The following is a 24,963-nucleotide window of genomic DNA, read 5'->3' on the forward strand; positions in this document are numbered from 1 at the left end:
TGACTTCCTGTCTCTCAGCTTGGAAGGAAGGGAGGTGACTTTCCAAGCGGAAAGTATGAACGAAGCTGCAATCCCTTTGCCAAAAGCTAATGAGCCCTGTGCTCAGATTCCAAACCCCACAGCCTAGAGCCCGTGAGACAAGTGCGTGCGTGCTGAAGGCCGACCCAGGCCTCCCAGAGCAGTGCTCGCCAGCCAACGCTCAGCACGGCGGGGAAATCAGGCACCACCTGGCGCCAATGGGCATCCTCCGCTTTGGGAAGCTGGGCACACCTGCTCGGCAGCTCTGCTCCCTGCAGGCGTGGGAGGCGCCATGAGATCAAAGGCTGGCCAACTCTGAGCACAGGGAGGAAGCTCCCTGCCCACAGATTTGTAGATTCTAGGCTTGCTGCTTCCCAAGAGTAGGACTTCAGATGAGTTCATGCATTCATTCCACAAACATTGTGTACGCACATCTGTTCCGAGCCAGGCCCAGGCTAGGTGCCGGGGTTGCGGTGCTGAAGAACGAATTGTTTACAAAGGGGAGGGGACATCGAAAGTTAAACCAGACGACGCAGTGTGACATTGCATAATGCAGGGATGCACACAGAGGCCCTGGGGGGGGGGCCTGGCAGGGTCTGAACTCAGCCAGGCATGGCTTCTAGAGAGAGTGGTGGCCTCTCTAGAAGGTAGATGATTTTAAAAGCTGAGTAGGAAGGACACGAGATGGCAGGGACAGAGCGTTCGGGCAGAGGAAGGTGTGGGGTAAAGGTACTCGGTAGGAAACAGGAAGCCCGGGGCCACTGTGAGGGACAACTCTAGGGGGCGCTGTGCACACCGCCAACTGTTACAGACTGAAGGTTTGTGTCCCCCCCCAAGATTCATAGATTGCAGCCCTATCCCAATGGGATGGGATTGGAGGTGGGCCCTTTGGGAGTGATCACACTGAGATCAGGTCATGATGGTGGGCACCAGGATGGGATTTGTGTCCTTATAAGAAGAGGCAGAGACACCATGTGAGGACATGAGGAGGACACAGTGTCTACAGCTCCAGGAGAGAGGCCTTAGGAGGAACCAGCCTCGGCCCCGCCTGGATCTCAGCCTCCCAGCCTCCAGGAGAGTGAGAAATGAGCGTCTGCTGTTTGGAACCGTCGCGACCTTGGCATCTTGTCCTACCAGTACAGACGGACGACCGTGCCAACTAGGATGAGTGCTCTAGAGGTGAAGAGTAGCCATTATTTGCCTCATTCCTGTTGACGTAGAGTGTGACTTAGCTCATGTCCATGTGACAGCACCTGATAGAGAACTCATGATATTCTGTACATCCTGCCGATGATACTTTCTCCGCTAAACCATTACTTGTCCATGTAGGGATGGCGGTGTGCCATTTGGAGGTCAATGGTGTTGCGCAGTTGACCCTGGGACCCCTTCATTGCTTTGTGGGCCATCAGAATAGGGAATGCATTTGTCCCGATATTTATGGACTTTGTCTGATTCTGCGTTTATGGAGAGTCCATATTCCAAATTGAAATATGCCATAGCCAATGTTGAAAGTAGCCCAAGGTCCACTGTCTTTTGTGTCTCATTTTGTGCCGCAGCAAAGGGAGCTAATGACCGTGTGGAATGGAGGGGCAGGACGTCTTCAAAGTTATCTTATGGCTGTTCCTTCCCCCAAAACACTCAGGACCATGAAACATCTGAGTTGGGCCTTCAAGCACAAGTACAAATTTGATGGAGAGAAAGGGAAGGGAGAACATTCCGGGTGAGCAAAGCAGGATGTGCGGACCTCTTCTGCGCTCTTGAGTCTTGTCTTCGATAATAAGGTCTGTGCTGGGTCCGTTGAGGATTAAAATGACAACCGGCCAGGTCTTGACTTTGCTAGTCCTGAATGCTGTATAAAGATTTCAGTTCTGCAGGCTGGGGGGACCACATTGTACATGTCATCAGGGGACGATGGACATGGGGACCTCGTGGTAAGAGAAGCCCAGGAGTGGCCAGGAGATGAGTTACAGAAGGGGCCGAATTTGACGCAAGGAGGTCACAAAAGACATTGATGTCATGCTGGGGGAGGTGACATCAGCAGAGGTGGGCAGATTTAACGGTCATGGGGTAAGGTGGTTTCAAGCATTCTTTAGAGAAGGAACTAATGGAAACATGGTGCCCATATTCAGTCACAAATGGACCTTCAAAATATTCTTCTATGGATCTGGAGAAATTTCAATCACTAGCATATGGCAGATCTAGGATTCAAAACCAGGAAGGCTGGGGGCGTCTGGGTGGCTAAGTCAGTTGAGTGTCTGACTCTTGATTTTGCCTCACGTCATGATCTCAGGGTCATCAGATCGAGCCCCGTGTGGGGCTTCCTGCTCAGGGGGGAGTCTGCTAGGGATTTCTTCTCTCCCTCTACACCTCCACCTGCTCCTTCTTTCTCTCTCTCTCAAATAAATAAATCTTAAAAAAAAATTAAATCCAGGCAGCCTGAGTCCAAGGCTCGTCCCTCCTTAACCTGCCCTGTTGATTCCTGGCCCAAAGCATGCGTTCAAAAATCACCTGTTAAGTTAAACTGAGGGGAAATCGGATGAAGGTGCCTGGCAAAGGCAATAGAGGTGACCATCCAGCCGTCCGTTTTCGGTCCAGAGTGGGTCGGGTTGACCCCCAAAATGAGAGAGCGAAGCCAAGAGTGACGTCCGGCGCTTGGCGTCAAGAGAAAACTCTTGCTCGGGACGGCTTGGCTTTTCAGTGAGTAAGGAGGGCATCTGTTTCCCTGGTTTCATGAGTATTCTTCTCATCTCAAAGACTCCAGTCTGTCACCCATCAACTGTTTGGCAATGATGCGCTTGGTGTCAAGCACAGAGGTGGACTGTGACAGAGCGAACTCAACAGGCACCCTGCCCTTGGGAGATACACAGATCGGTGTTTTCGGCTGAGTTGTGTCTCTCCCAAAAGATATGTTATGGTCCTAACCACCAGGAACTCAAAATGGGACCTTATTTGGAAAGAGGGTTACTGCAAATGTAATTAGTTAAGATGACCCGGGTGGGTCCAGAACAGGATCATCACGTGGATGATCCAGGTGGGCCCTAAATCCAATGACACTGGAAGACACCGAGGAGCAGAGACACACACACAGAGGAGAAGCCACGTGAAGACGGAGGCAGAGATGGGAGGGACGTGGCCACCAGCCCAGGGACACCTGGAGCCCCAGAAGCTGGAAGAGGCAGGAAGGACCCTCCCCAAGAGCTTCAGGAGAGACTATGACCTTGCCCCGCCTGGATCTCAGCAGCCCTGCCCCGCCTGGATCTCAGAGTCTGGTCTCCAGAGCTGGGAGAAGATGAATTCCTGTGGTTTAAGCCACCTGATTGGTGATTCTTTGTCACAGTAGGAACGGGACATTCGTAGAAGTTCCTTTCTTTGAAAGAAAAGAAAAAAAAGGTACTAAGCATAAACATTTTGCTTCTAGCACAGAAATAACCCCCCAAGCCCCCACATGCTATGTATCAGCGGACCATCACCCCTGCCACAATATCAAAGCCTCATCACGTTAATCAGCACCGTTGCACAGAATTACACTTGTACCTCTTTTGTGTTGTTGCAGGGCTTCCCACCCCCCATCCCCTTTCCATCAGCATTTGGATTCAGACACAAGGTTAGAGTTGGAGCCAAACCGAATGCATTTCCAAAGTGCCCGTCACTCCTCCCTGACACGCTGACCCGAGTGAAAAAACACAGGCACTCACCTTAAGAGCAATTTCGGGGACACAGAGCCCAGCTTCCCCATGGCCGCCCCGAGGTGGAGAATGAATGGCGGAAGAAAGCGGGATGATCCCACCAGATGAATAGCGCAATCAGCCGCAGAAGCACTCAATTGCCTGGAAGAGGGTAATTACCCGCTTTGCCCTCTCCGGGACCATTCAGGATGGAAACCAAGGGCTGGAGCTTTTAAGCTCCATCTGACTTTGCGAAATTTGCCCTTCTGTTTCTTTCTTTCTTTCTCTTTTTCTTTCTTTCTCTTTCTTTCTTTCTCTTTCTTTCTTTCCTTTTCTCTTTCTTTCTTTCTTTCTCTTTCTTTTTTCTTTCTTTCTCTTTTTCTTTCTTTCTTCTTTCTTTCTCTCTTTTTTGCCTCTTTCCCCACAAAAAACAAATATATAGATAGATAGATAGATAGATAGATAGATAGATAGATAGATAAAGACGTATCGTTGATTTTGCAGGCATTTTACAGAAGCGCCAAATTCTTTACATCTCCTGTTTGGGAATCTGTCTGCAGAAGAAATACAGCTGGTGGCCAATCCAGGGATTTTTTTCCCCTATTTTCTCTGTAAGGCTCTGTGATTATGCCTCCCTTATGCACCTATACACACTGACTTACCCTTGCTAGTTGCCTCCCTCAACGTGCAGGAAAGACTACAAACCCACCATTTCCAAAAGGCTTTGAACCTCTCTGATCTATGGGATTAGTGCACAAGAAAGAAAAAAATACTAATAAATCGTGGTGGTGAAAGCTGTTTGTAAACCACTTCCCCTCCCCCCAAAAAAGCTAGATTTAGGCTAAACAGATATAAAAGGGGGAAATGAATCCTGACGTTTTCTGCATTTTTTTTTCTGGTACCTAGAAATGTGTGCATGTGTCTCGAGTGTCTGGTGTTCTGGTTTTCGTTCTTTACGTGGAGCATCATTATAAGGCGATGTTGGTGATGCAGACCAGGTTGAGGTGCACACAGGAGGGTGTGGGTCTGTGTGTGATGCTTTAAGGAAACCTGCCATGTCCAATCCCAAACTCCCCGTGGGACAGTCAAGAGCAGTGGATGACACGCTTGGACAGACGTTTTCTCCCCATTTCCCCGACCACGAAAAGGAACAGAGATCTCTCTGTCTCTCTCTCTCACACACACACAGACACCCCGCAATGTGGATAAACTTTCAAAATTGTACGTTCGTGACAGACAACAGACACCAAAGGCCACATTGTGTGTGAGTCCATGTCCCTGAACCGTCCAGAACAGGCAAATCCAGAGACAGAAAGCAGATGGGTGGTTTCCTGGGTTGAACTGCGGACCCCTATCCCCTCCCCAAAAAATCATACATTGGAGTCGTCACTGGTAATCCTGCAGGGTACGACCTTTGCCGGACATCGGGTGGGTGTCAATGCAATTGGTTAGGATGGGGTCACCTTGGAGTCAGGCGGGACATGACCATATGCGCGCTGGTCCTATAAAGAGGGGGACGTTTGGATAAAGATGGACACATGGAGGCAGAGGTGGGACCAGCCAAGGGACGCCCAGGACCTCCAGCAGCTCCCGGGAGCTGGGACGCAGATATGGAGCAGACTGTCCCTTGGAGGCTGCAGCACGGACCAGGGCTGTCCACACCTTGGTCTCGGACTTTTGATCTCCAGAACCAGGAGGCAACACACTTCTGTGATTTAAGCACCCCTCCTCCCCGTTGGTGGTGCTCGGTTATGGCCGCCCCAGGAAACCAGTACATGACAGTTTCCTTTGGGGGTGACAAAAATAACTAGGAACCAGACGGAGGTGGTTGGTGGTGCAATATCACGAGCATGCTACATGCAAGACAGACGTGAGTGTTTTTGCTTCCAACGTTGGCCCTCTGCAGCAGACGAAGGGGCTAAACGACCCCCATGCAAACCTGCTGAGGTGGGGGAGCTCCCACGTGGATGAAGGGGTGTCCAGAGCCTCCCTCGATCTCAACAGAGTTGGGTATAAGGACAAAAAGGTGCACAGAATATAAAACACCTGTTTCAATCGCCCCAGGTTAACAATAAAAAAGCAAAGGGCTGCAGGTGTCAGGGGACCTTCAGGCAGCCAGCAAAGAAATCACGGGGAGGTAGAGGAGCCCAGAACTGCCTAGAGGGACGCCAACCTCCAGAGTGAGACCTCAGACCACGTTCCTCCCTCCGGCAGCTAAGCATGCAAGATGCAAGGCAGGGATGCCAAGTTGGCTCCTGGGAGCAGAGAGAGAGGAAACTGATGCATTTGCTACGCCTGCAAACCACCATGTGCCCGGGAAGGTGGGTGTGAGAACAGAAGGGGACGGGCAGAACAGGAAAGGAGGAGCCAGCCCCCGGGAAGCCGGCTTGACCTTAAACCGGGGTGTGTGCACAAGTCATGTCTGCCACACATGGGCATCCCCTGAGCTGCATAACGACGCATGCCGATTCCCTTGTCAGACACTCGTGGCTACCCACACCTGTCTCAGCCTAAACAGCTCATGCAGAACACACACAGATGCCTGAAGAGACAGCTGATAAGGTGGATTTCACGTTCACATCCTCTATACCTTCAACGCTGAGAATCCACGTGTGTCTCCACGTTCAGGGAACTTCCTCAGAAAGAAAAGCTTCAATCCACTGGAGGGGGGAGAAAGAAGGCAGAAATGATATATAGGCAACATTCTGGTTGCACACGGCAATCAAACCGGGAGACTGGTGACCACATCCAAGAAAGCAGAAAACACAAAAACATCACGTGGACGTTAAAAAACAAAACCAACAAAAAACCTTTTAAAACCGTTGAGTTGACAAGAAAGAAAAAAAACCGGAAATGGCGACTCTCTGGAAAATAGAAATAGGAATGATCCGTGTCTACCCTTGAGCTCAGAGGAAAAGCCAGAGCCTGGAATATTTACAATATTGCATAGGAAAGGATGAGAAAGCATATGGGAATTAGCGTTCGACTCAAGGCGCGTCTGCATGGAGGGCAGATAAACCCAAAGAACGCCAACAACCGGGACCACGAATGAAAAGCGCGGAAACGGTGAAGCTTATCACCCAACCATTATTCGAGAACCGAAACCAGAAACATAATAACAATACAAAATCACAAGGACATAGAGTTCCCCACAGACCCGGAGCACAGTGAACAATTAGAAGGAAATTCTGTGTTCAAATCTACGTGGTGACATTTTGAAAACTCAGGAAACGTGGATGATTTTCAAATGAAGAAGTGGAAATAAAGTTTTTTTTTTTAATTATAAATCTCTGTTTCCCTAAGAAAGAAACAAAAGACTGAAATCACTTATCCCCTCTACACACACATACACACAAGGCCCAGGTAGCTCCAGTCAAACCAATTTCTCACGATGAAAAGAAGAAAGTCTATCAGAATCGATGGAAATCATGCAAACACAGAACACAGAGCAAGGTCCCTCTTGAATATGGACACAATAACCCAAACCAAATGACAAGCCCGCCACCAAATAAGACCCAAGTCAAGGACAACAGGATGTTTCTACATCACATTAGGTATGATCATGCATGTAATCATCCTGAATTCATTATATTCATAGAATAAACCGGAAAACCCTACGATCATCCCCACAGATCCTGAAAAAGCACTTAATTCAATTTAATACCCACTCCAGGTGAAAGCTCTAAAGAGCGATATTCTCTTTTTTTATTTTTTTAGACATAAAGAAGGATATTCTCACATGATTACACATATATATTAGGGACATGGTTTGGGAATAATAGCATGATACCCTACACAGAGGGTGGGAATTGCATAGCAGAATCTCTTCCTCATCCCTATACAAACATGCATCTCTAGGGAATCAAGTATTTGAATGTAAAAAAAAAAAAAAAAAAAACCATAAAAGTGTTGGAACAGAATATGAGGTTTTGGGAGAGGTTTTAAAGATTTTATTTTTAAGTAAATCTCTACACCCAACATGGGGCTTGAACTCACAACCGTGAGATCAAGAAACTCATGCTCCACCGACTGGGCCACCCATTTGTCCCCTGATGTTTAAAAGAAAAAAATGTTAGTAAGATTGATGTCTTTCTAACAGCATGCCCAGAAACCATTAAGTAATTTCACTACATAAAAATGATAAAAATGAATGGAGAAAACATCACTTCAGTTAAAAGGCTAAAAATAAAGTGAAAAAGCTTATTGGCTGCCTATTTCAGAGTCAAAAAAATGGCAGTGCCTTTAATATGTAAAGAGTTCCCATAGATCAATAACAGCAGGAACAATGAGGCATGTAAAAACGGACAAAGGGCATATTCAGAATGGAGCGAACATGGATTTTCCACACACACATTCCCAGTCCCACCTGTGTTGAGAGAAATGTAATGGAAAACCGTTGATTCGATACCATGTTTTCAACAGGCTGGCAAGGCCCATAACGTTTGCAAGGCTATTTGAGGACAGCTGAGACATCACTGGGAACACCATAGATTTGCACAACTTTTGTGGAGGACAATTAGGCAGTGCCCATCAACAATCTCACACACACACACACACACACACACACACACACATATCCTAACAAAGCTGACTTCAGACAATAAATGTACACACACACACACTCGGACAAATGTACAATATCAGCTCATGTTGTTTGGCTAAATACATTATGACCCAGGTTTAAACCCTCTGTGTTACTGTCTCCCGCTAGCCTACATAAATTTTCTTTCTTTTTTTCAAAGATTTTATTTATTTATTTGACAGAGAGAGACACAGCGAGAGAGGGAACACAAGCAGGGGCAGTGGGAGAGGGAGAAGCAGGCTTCCCGCCGAGCAGGGAGCCCGATGCGGGGCTCGATCCCAGGACTTTTTTAAAAAAGATTATATTTATTTATTGGTTTGTCGGAGAGAGAAAGAGAGAGAGAGAGCACAAGCAGGGGGAGCGGCAGGCAGAGGGAGAGGGAGAAGCAGACGCCCCGCTGAGCAAGGAGCCCGATGCGGGACTCAATCCCAAGACCCTGGGATCATGACCTGAGCCTAAGGCAGATGCTTAACGACTGAGCCACCGTGGCGTCCCCCTACATAAATTTTCTAATCCTGATTTCAAAACCGTGACACTAAGACTTCTTCATACAAAAACTCAGAAATAATTAAACAAAGCCATTTTTGTCAAGGAGGAAGAGTATGCTTTTGGTTCATTTCAAGTTGTTAAGAAACATAGCAGGAGCTCCTGAGCCACAAAGCAGTTTTACCCCAAAGGTAAAGCAAGCTCTCACACCAAAGCAGTTAAGACATTTTGTAAAGACATTACAGTTAACACATTTCCACAAAAAAACCCACATGGAAGAAGAGGGCAGTATCTGAATGTAGAGGAGTTTCTGATTCAGGGGAGTAGCTGAACTGAAGAGGAGTATCTGATTCAGGGGAGTATCTGGATGCAAGGAAGTATCTGATTCAAGGGAGTACCTAAATACAGAGAAGTATGTGATGCAGGGGAGTATCTGAATGCAGGGTAATATCTGATGCAAGAGGGTATCTCATGCAGGGGAGTATGTGAATGCCGGGGGACTTTCTGAGTATAGAGAAGTATCTAATGCAGAGGAATATCTGAATTATAGGAGTATCTGATGCAGGGCAGTATCTGAATGCAAGGGAGTATCTGGATTCAGGGGAGTATCTGCATGCAAAGAAGTATGCAATGCAGGGGAGTATCTGAATGCTGAGAAGTCCTTGTCCCCAATGTACTAAGACCAGTGGAGGGAAGTAGGCAGAGAAAGAAAATCCCAAAAATGCAGGGGATACACATGGGTTGATTGTTTGTCCTGCAGCCCCAGAAAAGAGACCACAGGGTCCATTCCACTAGTTTCCACAGCCTTCTTTAAACTGATGTCAGCCCATGGTAAAACATTAAAGTAAAAAGTACTTGGTTTCTAATTTCTTTTTTATTAGTCTGGTGTGAAAAAAAAATACTACCCAATGAAGGACATTTGGAGGACACTAATGAAACGCTTATCTCACCATATCCGAGGGTCAGTGCCAGGGCTGGTTCTGTTTGACTCACATCTTAATTGGTAAACGGCCCAGAGTTCCGGGTGGGGAAGCTTCAGTGGGGTCGGTACTGGAATGACTTTGTGATGCACAATCGGCCTTTCACACCCCACGGGGAAACCCTTAAAGGCCATGGACAGGGGGAGCAAAATTCCCCTGTCAGGGCGCAACACTCGGCGTTAGTATCCCTTGTCTACCCAGCATGGTGCAAATGGGCACAACACATCTCAAGGTCTAAACAAAGAGTCTCAACGTGAGCACAGGCGTGGGCAGGACGGGGCTGGATTCCACCGTGGCCACCGCTACCCCAGTGCACGTGTTTCTTGGGAGGATGCAGCAGGCGAGTCTTGTCCTCCTGCTGGGAACGTCGAGGATTTGCATTTGCAGTCAAGCTCCTACTTTTCCAGAAGACTCCACTGAACTGCCAAGGACAAACAGACAAGGAAAGACTTCACAAGGCATCCCCAGCTCCCCCAAAACCCGCACGTCACCGACCGCTTCTTAAAAATTTCAGACGCAGGTGACTCCCTTGCTATAGAAGATGAATGGGCGGGTGCCTGGGTGGCTCAGTCGGTTAAGCGACTGCCTTCGGCTCAGGTCATGATCCCGGAGTCCCGGGATCGAGTCCCGCATCGGGCTCCCTGCTCGGCAGGGAGTCTGCTTCTCCCTCTGACCCTCTTCCCTCTCGCGCTCTCTCTCTCTCGCGCGCTGAGAGAGCGCGAAATGCATCGCTGATTTTGCTTGCATGCAGCAAGCAAAAACTGACTCTAACCTGCTGGGGGAAAAGAATTCAACAGATTTTAGAGTCCAATCAACTCTAGCTAGGAAAAAAAAAAAACGTGCTCCAGGAAAAGTAGGAAAAAAAAATAGGAGAAGGCATTTTCTCCTAGGGAAAACAAAACAAAAAAAAACATACTCCACAAAAAATATGAAAAAAAATAGAGAAGGCATTTTTTTCCTTGAAAAAAGAAACACATATTCCAGGAAAAGCAGGAAAAAAAAAAGAAGGCATTTTCTCCTAGGGAAAAGAAAAAAATACTCCACAAAAAATAGGAAAAAAATATAGAAGGCATTTTTTTCCTAGGAAAAAAACACATACTCCAGGAAAAGCAAGAAAAAAAAAAATAGGAGAAGGTATTTTCTCCTAGGAAAAAAAAAATACTCCAGGAAAAAAAATAGAACACATTTTTTCCTAGGGAAAAAAAATACATATTTCAGGAAAAATAGGAAAAAAAAACAGGAAAAGGCATTTTCTCCTAGAAAAAAAAATACTGCAGGAAAAATAGAAAAAAAATATAGAAGGCATTTTTCCTAGGAAAAAAAGTATATATTCCAGGAAAAATACAAAAAAAAATAGGAGAAGGCATTTTCTCCTAGGGAAAAGAAAAAAAAAAACATACTCCACAAAAAAATAGGAAAAAAATATAGAAGGCATTTTTTTCCTAGGAAAAAAACACATACTCCAGGAAAAGCAGGAAAAAAAAAATAGGAGAAGGCATTTTCTCCTAGGGAAAAGAAAAAAAAAAACTCCACAAAAAATAGGAAAAAAATATAGAAGGCATTTTTTTCCTAGGAAAAAAACACATACTCCAGGAAAAGCAAGAAAAAAAAAATAGGAGAAGGTATTTCCTCCTAGAAAAAAAAAAGTACTTCAGGAAAAATAGGAAAAAAAATAGAAGGCATTTTTTCCTAGGTAAAAAATACATATTTCAGGAAAAATAGGAAAAAAATAGGAAAAGGCATTTTCTCCTAGAAAAAAAATACTCCAGGAAAAATAGAAAAAAAATATAGAAGGCATTTTTTTCCTAGGGAAAAAAGTACATATTCCAGGAAAAGTAGGAAAAAAAATAGGAGAAGGCATTTTCTCTTTGAAAAGAAAATACTCCAAGAAAGATAGAAAAAACTATAGAAGGCATTTTTTCCTGGAAAAACAATGCATACTCCAGGAAAAGTAGAAAAAAATAGTAGAGGCCGTTTTTCCTAGAAAAAAAAATACATATTCCAGGAAAACTAGGAAAAAAAATATAGAAGACTTTTTTTTTGCAGAAAAAAAAATACATACTCCAGGAAAAGTAGGGGGAAAAAATAGGAGAAGACATTTTCTCCTAGGAGGATGATGCACAAGGAACCTCAAGAATGTGACACAAAGTTGTGCCTCAAGCCCCGGAGGGTTTGTACCCCATCCCCCGAACTCGTGCCGAACTCGGGAAGGAAGGGGACGCGGAGGATCCCATGCAACGCCTCGCGGGAAGACATCCGTCCCAAGGGCCCGCAACCCACCTGGTTGGTCGGCGCTGGTACTCTGCTGGTTCTTGGTGCTGGCCTCACCTTGGTCGGCTGAAAGAAAGCACAAAAGATGCCCCAAGGGGGTGAACACAGAGAAGGCCCCCTCATGTCACCGCCAAGCGGAATCAGCCCCCAACCCTCCTCCCCACCCGCCCAAATCAGCGGGACCTGGAGGGACAGAGACGCAGACCCAACCAGGGCAGCTCCGTCCATAGGGAATCGAAGGCTAAGGGGGCCTCCCAGGGTCCCACCGGCTTGATTTCAGGTTTTCTTGTTCTCGGTGAATTAAAAAAATTTTTTTGTTTCGAAATTTCTCTTTGGGAATGTGTCAAATAGGGATCAGAGGAGACACGACCATGGCCGCCAACCGTCCCCCCACCGAGATACACAGCGCTAGCTGATGGAATTCAAGACTGGCAAACACAGATTCACTGGCAAAAGGCATTTATTTCTCGATTGCGTCGTGTAGGGGCCCCAAGCGAAGCACATCCAAGACCGTTCACAGAGCTTGAGACTTTGTGCAAAGTGCATCGCTCGGGGCGAGAATACCGTTGCAAGCAAACACACCACGCGCCTTCAACTGCAGGTCACGGAAGAACCGGTCCCGGTGGGTGTGCGAGGAATCCTACTGTCAGTCGCCCTGTCCCCACTCCCTGGCCCCAGACGCGGACCCCTGCTGGAGACCCAGAGTTGCAAGAGGACCCTGACCGCACCAGTGGCGTGTCTTCTGCTGGAAGGGGGTGGGTGGCGGTCTGGGGCACACGCGGGTTTTCGAGCAGATTGCAACAGGACAGCTCATCCGGCTACATTTAAGAACAAAGGGCAACACGGACCTTTGGAACAAGGAAGCGCCGTCACGGCAATGGCCGTTTGGGGACAACACGTGGAAGGGCATGTTCCGTTGTGACGCTTTTCGATGTTGGCGTCACACACCGCCAACTTTCGGAGAACCTTCCGAAGACGCCGGTGACATGGCTGCACTTTGGAGGGAGCAGGGCCCCAGAATCCGCATGCACGGAGAGCAGGGTGGATGCTGCAGGGCTTCTCCCAGATCCTGCTGACCATGCTCTTTGCTGGAGCTGCACATAGCCCTTGGTGGGGGGGTGACACTTAAGAGGGAGGCCAGGCCTTGTGACGATCAGGGATGCACAGCCAGATTCCCCATCTCCCAGATGCCCCGGAGACACCACGCACCCCTGACCCCTAAGGGGACACCGCGTTCCACAGGATGCACTCGGCATCCCACCCACTTCGCCCTGCCCTCCAAACAGAGAAGGGCACGCACACCACATCTCAAAATAAACCCAAGCAATGCACATGCTTTTCATCTGCACTAGGGACCATTTGTCCCTAGTAGACCCGTCATGGAAATGGCAGCTTATTGGGACTCCGTGCCTGGGGACTATTTATGTATATACACAACATGCATTTGGAGCCAAGACCGCAACCCTGCCAGACCACTGACCAGCAGTGCCTGATTTTAGGCCACATGGAGGACTTCCTTCTTGGGGGCAGTGGGCACACACACACTGGACTCAGACCTACCCTACAATAACTGGGGAATAAGCCTTATTTTATAAGAACCGAGAAATCTGCAGGGACATCCTCCAAAGAGCCAGGCGGAGGCCAAGGTGACCACGGAGGGGGGACCCGACCCACAAGAAAAGCATTTAGAGCAGCCATGACAGCTCACCTCCCCATTAACTACCCATGCTAACCCCCAAACCTGCGAGCAACCCAGCCCTCACATCATCACCACCCCATCCCACCCCCGGGGCCGGACATGACGCTGAACCTCGGCATGAGGTCGAGACGAGAAAAGCAATGTTTATGCCCAAGGGAAGGAGGTGGCTGAACATGCAGGGCAGGGGGTGGGGGACATCCACGGACGACTTCACATTTATGGGAAGGTCCAGGATGCGCGGATGCTCGGACAACCTCCACCCTGTTCTCGACGGACTTTAACATTCTAAGATCGTGAGATTTTTAAATGGTTCCTAAACAAGTGGATTTTTTTTTTCTTTCTTCCCCTGGAGAAGTGGGTCAAGCGGGACATTCACGTATTTTTGAAAAAAAACAAAAAACATGGGTCAGAGAGACAGTGAGGAACTGCCTCGTGGGACACGGAGTGGGCAACGCATCAAAGAACTGCAGAAGCTGGTAAATCAGACGTTGAAAGTTGCACGGCAAAGCGAAACCCTACGACCCGGGTGGGCTTTGCCTCGGGACCCTCCGGCTGGCCCAGTTCACTGACTGGATGGACGGTCGCGAAGGGGATGAATGCATAGAAGCGCCCCCTCCCCACCCCCACCCGCCACCCAGCCCGCCACAGTTTCTTTCCCTCGGATTTAAGTTTATGAGAAAATATTTGCATTCCTCTTCCCGTCCTGAAGCTACCCGCGCGTTAATGCGACATAAGAGTATGAGCTTCCGTGCATCTGCAGGGGGAGGGTGTGGGGTGGATACACCGAATCCGGGATCTGGGAGGCATCCCCATCACCATGGCAACGGACTAGCCATAGGGAGCAGGGCAAACGCCAGGGTTTGCTTTAGACTCAGCATCTTAGCGGACGAGCACTGATCATACAGGAGCAGCTCCAGGCTCGCACACGGTTTCTTGCTCGTCCCTACATCCTCGGCTCATCTGAAACGAAAGGTCGAGAAATGGAAACAAAACAACAACACAAAAAGCAAAAAGGTAAACTTCGGAGAGGTTCACGCGAGTCCAAAGGCCCAGGCAGCGGTCGCCGGGTGTGACAAAGACACTCTTCGCGCTCGGGAAGAGAGTGGGTTTCTAGGTTTGGTTTTCTTTTTAAAGCAACGCTGAAAGCCCAAGGTGCAACGGGCGGCCGCGGATCAGAGACGGAAGCAGACTCAAAGAGGACAGGGAGGTGGAGGTGGGCACAGACGGAAGCCGGGACGGAGGGGGAAGGCGAGGGACACACCAGCAGGTCGGCTCAGGAACGCCTCAAGCACCTACTGGAAACCGTGAGCACACGAATCAGCCACCATGCACATGGAAGGCCAGAAAATCGTGCCCACCAAGTGACAGCCACCCAAAGCTGCGCTCTGTCCAAGCAGGTCACCATCCATGCCATTCGCTGCTCAAACCCGTCACTTAAAGCCAACACCGCAAGCCACGAACACGCACGTCGGCCATGAGCCCATGCCCAAAATGGCTCCTAACAGACCAGCGTGCACCATTTGCAAGAAAACCACATTAAACTCATCCAAACACATCCAAATGTGCAGGAATGGAGGTACACATCGGAATCTCCAGGGATAAAGGACAGATGCACCAAATTTCGTGGACCACGGATACTGTTCCGGAACATGATACTAAAAAGCGCTTCAGTAAATGTATATAGCAAAACTGCCAGTATTTGATGGATGCATCTCCGCGTTGAGAGAGCACCTACTTGATGGAGACTAACCTTCACGCACAACTCAACAGACCCTACAAAATTCAACGCGATGACGAGGTCCTGGAAAACCACCCTCTATAAAAACCACTCTTGTAAAATAATAGTTTTCCCCCAAAACCATGGTTTCTTCAAGCACTGGGACACGCTGTGGCCACATTCTGCTTAGGAAATGTCCAAGCTCACAGCTACACATGGGTATGCGCTTCTTTAAACCACTATCCCAACAAGAAAACCCACAAACAGTCCTGCACAGACTCCACCGAAAGGCCTAGGATGTTCACGATCCCAATGCCTGGATCCAACACTTCAATTCTATGTCTGTTCATAAAAAGGCATCACGGACACAGACACTGAGTTCATCTACCAACACAGGTCAAAAACACCAAAATGTCTCTTGGCGGACTCAGAAGAGAGACTCATTCTCCTGCGTCAGTGTCCTGCGGTTTACAGAAAAATAGCACCTAATTTTCTTTGTCTTAACACGGGGCATTTTATGGCTACAGACAAAGGCACCTAATGACTGAACTCAGAACTACTAGCTTCTTTCCCTCGTTGCGTTTTTTTTTTTCGACATTTTCTTTGTGCATCTACATCAGCGAATATCATAAACCCCATAAAAACCAGAAAGCAAATCGAGACTGTAAAGTCGACCCCAATGTTCATTTGGCTCATGCAGGATGAGAGACTGTATGGAATTCTGGGTAAATGAATTTAGCTAGCTGTTCAGGAGCATATGTTGAGTCCCGGACTGCCCCGAGCCCATTCTTCAGGAAGGATGCTGTTATTTTTTGAAATGAGGGAATTCAACTGTATCTACCTGAGGAAATTTCTGTTTTCACCCCCTGTTAGGAAAAAGACCAAGACCCAGGAATAGGGTACAGGGGGATGGAGAACACTTGGGTTTCCAAGTCCCTAATCCCATTCCAAGCATGGGACAATGTCAAGTCAATTAAGATTCTTGAGTCATTCCCCAAATCCCTGTGCCTTGGCATATGAATGTCAAATCGGCATCATAACATCCAAGGGGGTCATATATCCCAAACCCAAGGGGACAGAAATGCTTTGCAACTCCAGAATCTGAATGGATTTGGAAATCCAAATTGGATTTGAAAGTCACCTACAGATTTTCAGAAAATCGCTGTGCCCGGACTTGCCATGCATCCTTCCTCAGCAGGCATATGCCTTCATCCTCTCCTGGCTGGGCGTCATGCTCTGAGCTGAGCCTCTTCAGAGAGGGGGGCAGAAATGAAGTCCATTTGGGCACATCCTTGACCTTGGTCATCTCTCCATTTGGGCATGTCCATGACCTCGGTCTTCTCTCCATTTGGGCACATCCTTGACCTTGGTCTTCTCTCCCTCTGGGCACGTTCTTGACCTCAGTCATCTGTCCATTTGGACATGCTGGATGCTCAACATTCAGGCAATCGAGCACGGTTTCCTGAGTGCCCCCGATGGAAGGCACCCGATCACATGTGGGAAATAGACATATTCAGGCAACCTTCCCCTTCGCTGCAAGAAGAGAGATGCCAAACAGCAGCTTATGTTAAATCTCTGAACCCACAGTCTTTTTGGGACTTTCAATTTCGGGTTACAACCAGAGTGTGTGAATCTGAAAGTCTAGAATGATGGGAGATTTAGGGTAGACTCCCTCCCTATAGTAAAATTTTGTATCACCATCTATTCAAATCTTTTGTGAATTTCCCTAGAGTCCTCAGGCAGTGGTCCTTGAGGATGGAGGTCAACAGCTAAGTATGAATCGGGACTTGAAACCACAGGCAGGTTGAGAAGTTTAGACACCGTGAGGCTCCATCCGTAGCCCATAGGACTCCTAAAGCCACATCAGAGTCCACCCTTCGCGTTCATCTTGCAAGAAGGAAGGCAGGACTTAGAGCAACCCAGAGATGCATGAATAGGAGCTATGTTCAAAATACAACTTACTGATGTCAGAGCAAATCCTATGTAATTCAGGGACTCTTTTGCCCATATGGTCCCCAAACATCCAACGATGGAGTTCCAATCCCTATGTTGGTGGATGTGACATCCTCCACATTCCCCTATAAATTTTATATCCCACCCAAAAGCCCTCCGGAGCACTTGTCAGTACGGGGTGGTACCAGAAAAGGAATCAGCTGCCCTGCCTTTAATTTTTAATTCTCTTGTTTGGAGAAAGCAATATGGCGCCCCCCACCTCCCCAGCCACTGCTCTTGCCCTAAGGGGGATGAAGATGACAGCAATTATAAATAAGGATGAATAAACATTTCCAAGAGCTAACATTTCTTCAACCAGCCTGTCAAGACTTTCACACATAACCCTATGGATCCATACAAAAGTCCTGTGGTGTGCCGATAATCACCTCCCCGCTTTAGAGACGGAAAACCCAAAGACAGGGGTGGTTAGTGACTTGCAAAATTTGCACAACTCCACACGGGCGGCGCTGGAACGGAAGCTACAAAGTCTGATTGCAGTATCCCAGCGATCTCTTGAACCATCAGCCACCTCACACGTGTCTCATGCCAAGGGGACTTCTGGATTGTTTTAGTTTTGAGAAAGCACACCTTTCAACTTAGTAAGGCATGAAGAGAAGGAAGCGGCCCCACAAAAACCTTACCATTTTCTTTGAAGCACAACTTTTTCTTCTGGTAGGCGATAAAGCTAGAGATGGCTCCGGCCACGGCCACCACAACGGCCCCGATGATGCCAGGGACTACCCCAGGGGAGTCAGCTGTGGGAAGAAGCACAGGGCACCATGACGGGGAACACTCGTGGAGAGCAGACCACGCACAGGACAAGTGGCTGGAGGCCCCTCCCACAGGAAAAAGATAGGATTGAGTGTCAAGACACAGGGTCCCAGGGTGTCCATGGAGGAAACCCCACTCTTGAGCCTTGCCCAACTCCCAACAGTGCCTCCAATCCATCTGCATGACACGAAGGGCCAGCCATACTGCTCCCCAAAAGTCCCACCTGGAATTGGAATTCATTTGACTACACATATCACTTCCAATGCAAAACAGGTTTCGGGTGGATGACACACTCTGCCTCCTCCCATCCCTGTGGCCAGTGCAGGGGTCCTAACAGTCAAAGGTGGAAGGTCTCAGGCAAGGCAACATGGCCCACAGTGCATGGCGCCCAACTGGGACCACTCAGAGGCTGTGTGGCATCATCCTCTTCACGCATTTTCTGAAAATCAAAGCCACTGACCCCTTTTGCTACTTTCATTTGATTTACTGGAATGGAGTTTCCATGCACTATTAGTAACTCACACTACGTGCATCTGTGCCACGTGGACACCAACCAATTCTCAGCATGGCAGGTGCCCAGGACATCCCGCTCCATGAGTCAATCAAGGATGGTGTGACGGTTAACTGTGTCCACTTGACTGGGCTCAGTGGTGCCCAGACAGCTGGGAAAACATTCTTTCTGGGTATGTCCATATGGACGTTCTCAGAAAAGATTAATGTTTGTGTCTACAGACTACGTGAAGCAGGTGGTCTTCACCAATGAGGATGAGCATCAACCAATCCACAGGGGGCCTGAACAGAAGAGAGCATAGGCATGGGACATCCATCTTCATCTGCCCTTGTGCGTAAGCACTCCTAGTTCTCGGGATCTGAGACTCAGGTGGGGACTTGCACTCCCAGCTTTCCTGGTTCCCAGTCCTTTGGACTGGGACTGAACCACACCAGTGCCTCTCCTGGTCCTCCAGCTAGCAGTCAGCAGATCATGGGACTTCTCAGCATCCATAATCATGTGGGACAATTCCTTATAGTCAATCTCTTTCTGTATATCTACACTTACATCTGTATCTAGATAGATCCCAATGGTTCTGTTTCTCTGGGGAACCCCAGGTAATATGGATGGTATTCCTTCTTAGGACACTGTGGGAAGATGAGTAAACTTAACCTGTGGGTCACATCAGCACCCCCTTGCTGAGTCTATTAAAGATGTTCAACCAGCTACTTCAGCAGAGCACTTGGGACACGCACGGCGCAAAGCAATCGCACTTTGATGCTTCAGGCCATTGTCTTTAGGATGACAGAGCCAACACTGTAGGTTTGATCTTGACGGCTGCATTCCACTTCCTCTCAACAGTGCATATAAGAAACCCAAGACATCAGAAACCATGGGTACGTACCCTGCGCCCCCCCATCAGGCTTTTGGCTTCCTCCATCACCACCGCCACCACCTCCTGCAAGGGACAAACAGGCTTGCAAACAAGTTGCATCGGGAAGAGTTTTGGTAAAGAAAATCTCATCCCAAAGATCAACGACTGGGATCCTGAGTTGTGAAAGAACTCACAGAGTCCTTTCCCTTTGTTGAGTCCCTGCTTTGCTAAACATATCATTGGACTTGCCCTCATATGCCTGACACCCAGGCTCAGCTCCTGACTCCAACCATTCCTCCCATGGTGGGCTGCAGGTGAGCCAGGAAGTCCTGGGTGCCTCACGGATTCTGACCCCTCTTGCTGGGCTCGGGAAGAATCCCAGCCAGGGCCCTGGAGCCCACCTGAGACCGGGCCCATGGCTATGGGGTGATCTAAGGCACATTCCTGTTGAATCCCAGGATATGTACCTGTGACTCACCCTTGAATAACTCAGGAGGATTAGGGGATCCAACCCCCTGTACAGTCGAAAATCCGTATACGACTTTTGATTCCCCCAAAACGTATTTACTAATAGCCTATCATTGACTGGAAGGCTTACTGATAACATAAACAGTCAATGACATATACATTGTATGTTCTGGCTATTATATACTATAGTCTTACAATAAAGTAAGCTAGGGAAAAGAACACGCGATTAAGAAAATCATAAAAAAAAAAAAGAAAGAAAATCATAAGGGAGACAAAGTACATTTACAGGACTATATTGTATTTATCAAAATAAATGGACCCATGCGGACCAAACCTGTGTTGGTCAAGGGTCAACTGTAAGTATACGTGAAGACAAACTACATGTAAATATAATAAATCTTAATATATACTAACTACTATAAACACATATACCTTTATATCTATTGTATACTCAAATTTTTATTTATTTATCCAAGATATATTGTATCTAAGTACTGCTTTGGACCCTACTCTAACCTCAGATTTTAAAGAGACAGGTGGAAAATCTGCATTTCAAATTGTAATGCTGCCAACGAGGGTCACATGACTTCATGCTCATTTCTACGTTCATTAAGTAACAGAACACATGTCATTGGTGACACCCAATAGTCATCCAAAAAAGAAAAAAGAAAAACTAACAGGTGATTGGGGAGTTCAGGCGATGTCTGAGAAGTGCCCGATCACCTGGCCTCCAGCCCCATGCATATGGCCGATAGATAGCTCCCTGAGCCATTAACACAGCTCCCAGGGAGCAGCCTTGGTGGGGCAGGTCTTACCGGCCACGTCCTTGATGCATCTACAAATGGCAGAGGTGGGAAGAGATTTCCAAGCAGCTGACCGTGATTTCCCCGAGGGTAAGACTGTAGACCCTCACGTCACCGTGTACAGCAGGTGGGTGACAGAGAGAAAAGAGAAGAAGTCTTAACTCTACCTCCATCTGAAGCTCCATCGATGAGATCGGAATCTGAAAAACCCCCTAGGAGACAGAAACACAGTGTCATCCGCCATATTGGGACTGTCAGGGAGGTCTCGATGTCTTGGAATGAAGGAAAACACCACTAGAATCAAAAGCAGATCTGAGGCACGGGGAATCCAACAAGGGTTCTACTTTATAGAAGAAATCTCTCAAATATGCAATGACAATTGAATTCCCAATTCTATTTTAAAACTCCTAAAATTCGTCTTACCAAAAACTCTGCTAGGAAACCTGAAAAAGATACCAAGAGAAATGGAAAGCATATACCAATCTTTTGGATGAATATAAATAAGATAATCCCAAAGGGATCTGTCTGGTATAGATTCAGGGGACTAATGGCCCCAGGTTTTAGTTCTCCCCATTATGGGTGGCATGTTCTGCCCACCTCTTGACTGTGGACCCGGCCACATGACTTACTTTGGGCAATGGTAAGTTGGCAAAATGGGAGCCGGGTCAATATTTTAAAATAGGGGTTGATGCTCTTGCCGCTTGAGAGGGGTTCATAAAACCTAGTGGCAGGGTGTGGGAGACACATAAGGGAAACCTCAGTCATCCCAGCTGAGGTCACCCAGACAAGCCAACGCCAGAAGACCCACCAGCTGACCACAGACGTGACAGCCATGCAGAGATCGGCCAAGCCTGGTGCAGACTCGTGACACATAACCCATTTTTCAAAGATTTTATTTATGTGTTTTAGAGATTGAGAGAGAAAGAACGGGGGGGTGTTGCAGAGGGGGAAGTCTCAGGCAGACTCTATGTTGAGTGCCAGCCAGATGTGAGGCTCGATCTCATGACCCTGGGGATCACAACCTGAGCCAAAACCAAAAGTCAGATGCTCAACTGACTGAGCCATCCAGGCACCCCGAGACATAACAATTAAAAAAATTTTAAACCACACTGGGTTTGGGCATAGTTTGTTATGCAGCCTTCGCTACCTAATACATGTCAGATTTAACCCATCAGTTTAACAAAACCTATCATGACCAAGTACGGTTTATTCCAGGAAGTCAAGGACGTAATGTGTAGAAAGACATCCTTCAATATACCTTGTCATATTCACAGGTTAAAAGAAAACTAAATGCTCATATGCATTGATAAGCACATGCACTTGATGAAATTTAATATGGGTTTTCTAGCCAAGGCAAAATGATTCAAATACAATAAAACTGGAAAGAGAAACTAGAAACATAAAAATATATACACATTTGATTTAAAAATCATTTGCTAATAATGTGATAGTCTTTTCATAAAAGCTAAACAATGAAGGCAAAATTATTAACAGGTAATAAGGATTCATCATTAAGTGGCCAGTGAGGAAAGATATACAAAATTCCTTTCTGTATCACAGAAATAAGCAGAAAAATAATGGGCATAAAATGTATTCACAGAAACAAACATTAATAGGGAAAAGCAATTTAGAAATAACGTTTATAGGAACAACAAGAAAGAAGGACAGAAAACTGAACGCAAAGCAAAAAGCTCAATTTTGCAAATGGTCGGCACTCTTCAAATCGATTTCTCGTTGGAAACCTTTCAAATGACAATAAAAGGACGGTTTTCTTTCTCCCAAGAGGGATGAGAGACAATGACTAAGGGAGTGTTAAATTAAAAGGAAAAAAACAGAGAGCTGCAAAAACGCAGGGAAGCCATTCAAACATCAAAGACCCCACGGGGAGAAACACATACCCATATGCACACAGATTTAAAGACTCACTTGCCAAAAAAGCACTGGGAAAAATACCCAAAGGCTAAAATAAGGGGGGAAATGTTTTCATAATAAATGGCTGAAAAGAGTATCCGTAAGTGGATGAAATGGGTTTCTCGATCAGGAAGGACATACCAGTTACCCTCGAACGTAACCCACAACCAGAGACACAAGCAAGCAACGCACACAAGAGAAACTGTACGTGGCCAACTGACACTCCAAATTTATCTCCTTTAATTTCCTAAATAAAGACGTGAAATTAGGACCAAGGGCTGTGTAACCTTGCATAGGATACATCCGGCAAACTTTTCCAGGTGATAACAACCAGTCTCAGGAACGGTGTGCAGGAGACATGCACATTTGCACCAACAGCTGGACTGGGATGCACTGGTATAATTTTGACAGCAATTAAAAAAAATGTCAGGGGCGCTTGGGTGGCTCAGTCGTTAATCGCCTGCCTTCGGCTCTGGTCATGATCCCAGGATCCTGGGATCGAGCCCCGCATCGGGCTCCCCGCTCCGCGGGAAGCCTGCCTCTTCCTCTCCCACTCCCCCTGCTTGTGTTCCCTCTCTCGCTGTCTCTCTCTCTCTCTGTCGAATAAATAAATAAAATCTTTAAAAAAAAAAATGTCAAAAACCACAGCACACACGGACCTAAACAGTTTGAATCCCACCATCTCTTTTAAGGAATAAGAAAAGAAAGGTATGAAGGCGTCCTCAGTTTGCTTTCTGAATCATATTTCTCCAGCATCAGAAGACACAGCACTTTCGACGTTAAGGATGTTGCAACGGAATGGGTGCCATGAAAAGGCACACAATAAAAACAACCAAACGGAATGAAAAAAAATGCTTATGAAATATTAATAAGCACAACATGAGGTAAGGAAGAGTATGAACAGAAGACTGACATCGGGTCTTAGAATTCTATTCATTTAAATTCACGTCTAAAGCACTAGGGAAGGCAACCGCCAAAATGTTGACGGTGGCACAATATGGAGACTATTTATGTTTTTATGTGTTAAAAATTAAACAAATCTGAAGCAAGAAACCCACTCAGAATCTGAAGTCTTCACACAGTCGTCCAATTCAGAAAACAGGTGCTAGTCGGATTATTCTAAATATACTGGAATGTGTCAGAAAAAGGAAAAAGGCTGAAAATCCAATAGCTTCTCCAGCAGGAAACCAAAAGCTGATACTTTTGTCCAAATCCATTCTATACATTTAGGGGCGCCTGGGTGGCTCAGTCGGTTGGGCATCTCTTGATTTCAGCTCAGGTCACGATCTGGGGGTCATAGGATGGAGCCCCATGTTGGACTCTGAGCTCAGCACGGAGTGTGCTTGGGATTCTCCCTCTCCCTCTGCCCCACCCCCTTCTCGCATTCTCTCTCTCCCCATCAAAAAAAAAAATGTAATTAAAAAAAATAAGTGAAATCTTCCATTGCGTTTTTGAAAGGTCCACAAAACCTTGGAAGTCAACCCCAGCCAACCAAAAGTCAAATCCAAACCGAAAATATCGTTTCGAAAACTCATTTCCCACTCCTGGAAAACCGGAATGACCTTGCACTAAAGAGACCCCAGGAAGCCCACGCTAATCTGAAATGACCTGTTCTCGGCCGACAGGGAGACCACCGCTCTCTGAGAAACCCACAGCACCCCTGCAGGGGACGGGGGTCTTACCAGAAGATCCAGGCTGGTTGGGGTTCGGATGAGGCTTCGGTTTGGGTGGTTTAGGTGGCACTGGGTCGTCTGCTGGTAAAACATAAGTGTTGCGTTTGTGAGCAGTCAGCAAAAAAAACCCCAAAACCAAAAAAACAAAACACATCAGTTTGCCTACAGATGGTTTTCCAAACAGCTGGAAAGTGGAGTGTATCCTTTCTCATGGTGGGGACCCGCAAACACAGCCACCTGCCCATTTCTTTCCATCATCATCCAGCTGCCCTACATACCTTGAAGAGAACTGAACAGTTCCAATAGTTCCGTAAATTTCCATTAGAAACTAAAGCAGGTGCCTGGACCAGCTAACAGAATTCGTGGGACCCAGTGCGACATGAAAATGCAGGGCCCCTCGTTCAAACCACATTGAGAATTTCAATATGGCAGCAACAAACCATCCCAGCGAGGGTGGGGCTCCTGGTGAATGAGTGCACCGGTCACACGCCCGGGGTAAGGGTGCTCACATCAACCTTATGCCATTCCAAACGATGCTCGCCCGTTTTTTAAAATAAAAGCAA

The 24,963-nt window shown here is 47.1% G+C and overlaps 1 protein-coding gene across 3 annotated transcripts in view; it reads right to left on the reverse strand.

Moving 5' to 3' along the window:
- Positions 1-9,606: 9,606 nt before the first annotated feature.
- Positions 9,607-24,963, reverse strand: part of CD99 (CD99 molecule (Xg blood group)) — a 32,055-nt gene continuing 16,698 nt past the window's right edge. The window contains exons 5-10 of one of the 3 annotated variants that reach the window (XM_027607923.2): positions 24,410-24,478; positions 20,984-21,028; positions 19,576-19,629; positions 18,052-18,165; positions 12,012-12,068; positions 9,607-10,152 (exon numbers count right to left, since the gene is read on the reverse strand). In XM_027607923.2, the coding sequence (XP_027463724.1) occupies positions 10,127-10,152; positions 12,012-12,068; positions 18,052-18,165; positions 19,576-19,629; positions 20,984-21,028; positions 24,410-24,478 (365 nt within the window). In that variant the 3' untranslated portion in view covers positions 9,607-10,126. Of the gene's footprint in view, positions 10,153-12,011; positions 12,069-14,340; positions 14,662-18,051; positions 18,166-19,575; positions 19,630-20,983; positions 21,029-24,409; positions 24,482-24,963 lie in introns of those variants that run through there. The other 2 variants (XM_027607922.2, XM_027607924.2) reach the window with 2 other exon arrangements.

The sequence above is a fragment of the Zalophus californianus genome, chromosome X, assembly GCF_009762305.2.
Source record: "Zalophus californianus isolate mZalCal1 chromosome X, mZalCal1.pri.v2, whole genome shotgun sequence".
Lineage (NCBI taxonomy): Eukaryota > Metazoa > Chordata > Mammalia > Carnivora > Otariidae > Zalophus > Zalophus californianus.